This window comes from Amblyraja radiata, chromosome 1 (genome assembly GCF_010909765.2).
Source record: "Amblyraja radiata isolate CabotCenter1 chromosome 1, sAmbRad1.1.pri, whole genome shotgun sequence".
In the NCBI taxonomy this organism is placed as follows: domain Eukaryota; kingdom Metazoa; phylum Chordata; class Chondrichthyes; order Rajiformes; family Rajidae; genus Amblyraja; species Amblyraja radiata.
In genome coordinates, this window is record NC_045956.1 from 81,329,929 (window position 1) to 81,332,922 (window position 2,994).

Genomic DNA, 2,994 nt, shown 5'->3' on the forward strand with positions numbered 1-2,994 from the left:
GATGGGAATGGCGTTCCCCACAATTAATAAGAGTGCTATTAACTCTCTTGATTGTGCTGTTCGCTGAATCCTGGGACGTGTTGGCTCACAAACGTTGTTCTCTCCACAAACGACTGGGTTTCAAACAAAACATATACAATTAAATAATGTCACTTTCAGTCACTATATACCCTTAATACCTTATTTTATTAACATGGAAGTTTACAAAAATATTTCTGATATTCAATGGAAATTCCAAGAGACTACAGATCGAAAACTATTGTAGACATTCCTTAGCTTGGGGTGAGCCCATAACCAAACGTATTTCTGATAGCCTTCTTATCTTTGAAATCACACATGTCGTGCACACGCCTTACAAAGCGAACAACTCTTTAAAATAATTAAACTAATATAATAAATAATAAGATGTGTCCTCACGCATTTTACTCCAATTTCTTAGCAGTCTAAAATAACGCATCTCTTCATTCATAAATTGAAAATTGTCCGACTTCGCTGCCCCCTTGTCTCTAGGTTGCCAGTACAGAGTAACTAGGTTGCCAGTACAGAGTAAGTAGGTTGCCAGTACAGAGTAACTATAACCTTCACCAAGCTCTAATTCCATGGAGGTTTCCTTGCAAAGCCGTGACCCCTGCGCTTTGGTGGGCCTGAGATTGTATTGCAGGGTAACCCGTGTTGCTAACATTGTAATTCATGCTCATATTAACAAAAGGGCTGACAGAGGCACTTGGTTGCACCGGAGGTATGCTCGAATACATGCAATTGTAGTCCCCCTCACAGGTGCTGGCGTTGCAACTGGGGTAAATACCGTAGCTGTATGGAGGGACGCTAACGTTATATGGGGTGCTGTATGAAGGGGATGGTTCCAAGCAAGACTTTCCATCACGAACCAACACAGGCACCGCAACCCGCCGAGGGACAGGCGGGGATGGGCCAAACTCCAAATGCTTGTCCTGGCGCTGCCGCTTGCATTTATATCGGCGATTCTGGAACCAAATCTTGACTTGGGTCGAGGTCAGTTTTAACACGTTTGCCAGGTGATCTCTCTCGGGGGCGGTCAGGTATCTTTGCTGCTTGAAACGTCTCTCCAACTCATACACCTGGGCTTGAGAAAACAAGACACGCGGTTTTCGGCGATTTCTCCGCACTGGACCTTCGAAATCTTCATTTTTCTTACCTTCCGGGATAATATTCTTTTCCATCGATTTTTCCTCTAGGTCTTAAGACAGACATAACATGTTAAAGAAAAGAAACCAACGCAGGACTTCTTTGAATCGCACATAGATAAATGTAGAAAAAAATGTCGACCTTTGCAAAGTAAATATCCTGTTCCCATTTGCCATTTGCTTGAAAATGGGAAGAAATAAATTCTCACGTGTGTCGGGTCCAAGTATTCAAAACCCGCATCATTTGCTTAAAATGTTATGCCCCATGTTGATTGAACCCATAATAAAAGTAAGCGACTTAAATATTTGAAGTTCCGGTTAGTTGACACTCCGTTTGATGAAGTTCGAATAAGAGTTGTTATATAATCAAATTAGAGCAACCCGCTGTATTTGTATATTGCATTATGGCAATAGTCCCTGGGTGGGGCCGTTTAATCTAATAATCAATTAATGTCTGAAACTTATATTAATAACATTTATTGACTTATTTCACCGGAAACTTGAAATGATCAAGAGAGCTGCAGAAAACCTGTTGATATCCTTACAGAATCGGCGCAGATTCCAAACACACAAGGGGACCGCAATATTTGCATGGAAAATTCTCCAGCATAATTCGGATTGCAAGATTAAGGAGAAAGCGACCAAGACCAGGGATTTACTAAAGAAATTTTCGCAACTACATTGGTTCAATTAATCCGAAACAACCCCATGTATGTGTTTAACATCTTAGATGTGTAGATCTATATTGCTCTTTCACCAATCAGTAATTGCAGAGGGTTAGTCCTCAGACAAATAGTTATGTAGTCACATAGCACATAAGCAGGTCCTTCAGCCCTCCGAGTCGACACTAATCAACAAATATTTATTAATGTTCACAGATAATATCAGTATTCACCCAAGTGTTCTATTTACCTTGTGGGGTGTTTTGAAAAGAGAAGTCCATCCGCAGTTCGCTGGAGTTCGGAGCATTGTTTAAGGCCAGTCTGGTTGGAAATGTTGCATGGTTCCTCTGACTATGGAATTTGATCACCTCGTTTCCAAGGGCCTGGCTAGGAATACACTTGGCCTGATTGACTCGCTCCAGCATGCAAGAAGGAAGAAGGGTGTCCAGACCTAAGTCCGAGTGTAGACTCCGTTGTTTTTGCTGGTGATGCTGTAAATTTAAAATATCCTTGACAGAGAATGGCGTGCTCGGTGCTGCGGGGCTCGGAAGCATCTCGGAATTACCTTTGGGTCGCTATAGGTCTTCCAAACTGTTAGAAGGGCCGTGTGAGAATTCCGACCTACATTACTGATTTAATGACGCAAGTTTTACTGGCGCTTTCTCTGCTGAGGACCAGCTGACGTTACAGAGGCAGAGCCTGAATGCTTCTAGTTCAATACAGAGATTTCTATTGGTCACCAGTTACTGAGCAAACGTGGTTTTATACCAAGTGACAAAATGTATCCTTAGGAATTAAACGAGAAACAATGTATTTAAAATGTACATAATCATTTACCTGGGTTTCATCAAGACTATTGAAATTATATCATTTTCGATTTCTATCTGCAAAATTATCCCCAATGCATAAACGGCCAGGTTACATTAGCAAGATAAAATTATTCGGCGGTTTTCCAAGTTTGATTGTTGTTTTGGCGAGTTGACAAACGCAATAATTCCATAACTGTAAAATCTGGAATGTAGACGTGGTCGCTGTTTGTGCAATAAATATAATCAAACTCGACTAAAAATATCAACGGTACGCTGTAAGTTTAAATAGCAAATGAATCCAAACAACAGATAGACACAAAAAGCTGGAGTGACTCAGAGGGACAGGCAGCGTCGCTGGAG

At 41.3% G+C, this 2,994-nt stretch overlaps 1 protein-coding gene across 1 annotated transcript; it reads right to left on the minus strand.

Moving 5' to 3' along the window:
- Positions 1–564: 564 nt before the first annotated feature.
- On the minus strand, positions 565–2,432 carry LOC116973025 (homeobox protein Nkx-2.5-like). Its single transcript, XM_033020698.1, has 2 exons — positions 2,076–2,432; positions 565–1,216 (listed from the first exon to the last, which is right to left on the minus strand). Exons 1-2 carry the CDS (start codon positions 2,377–2,379, stop codon positions 582–584), a joined length of 939 nt encoding a protein of 312 aa, XP_032876589.1. The 5' UTR covers positions 2,380–2,432; the 3' UTR covers positions 565–581.
- Positions 2,433–2,994: the final 562 nt, after the last annotated feature.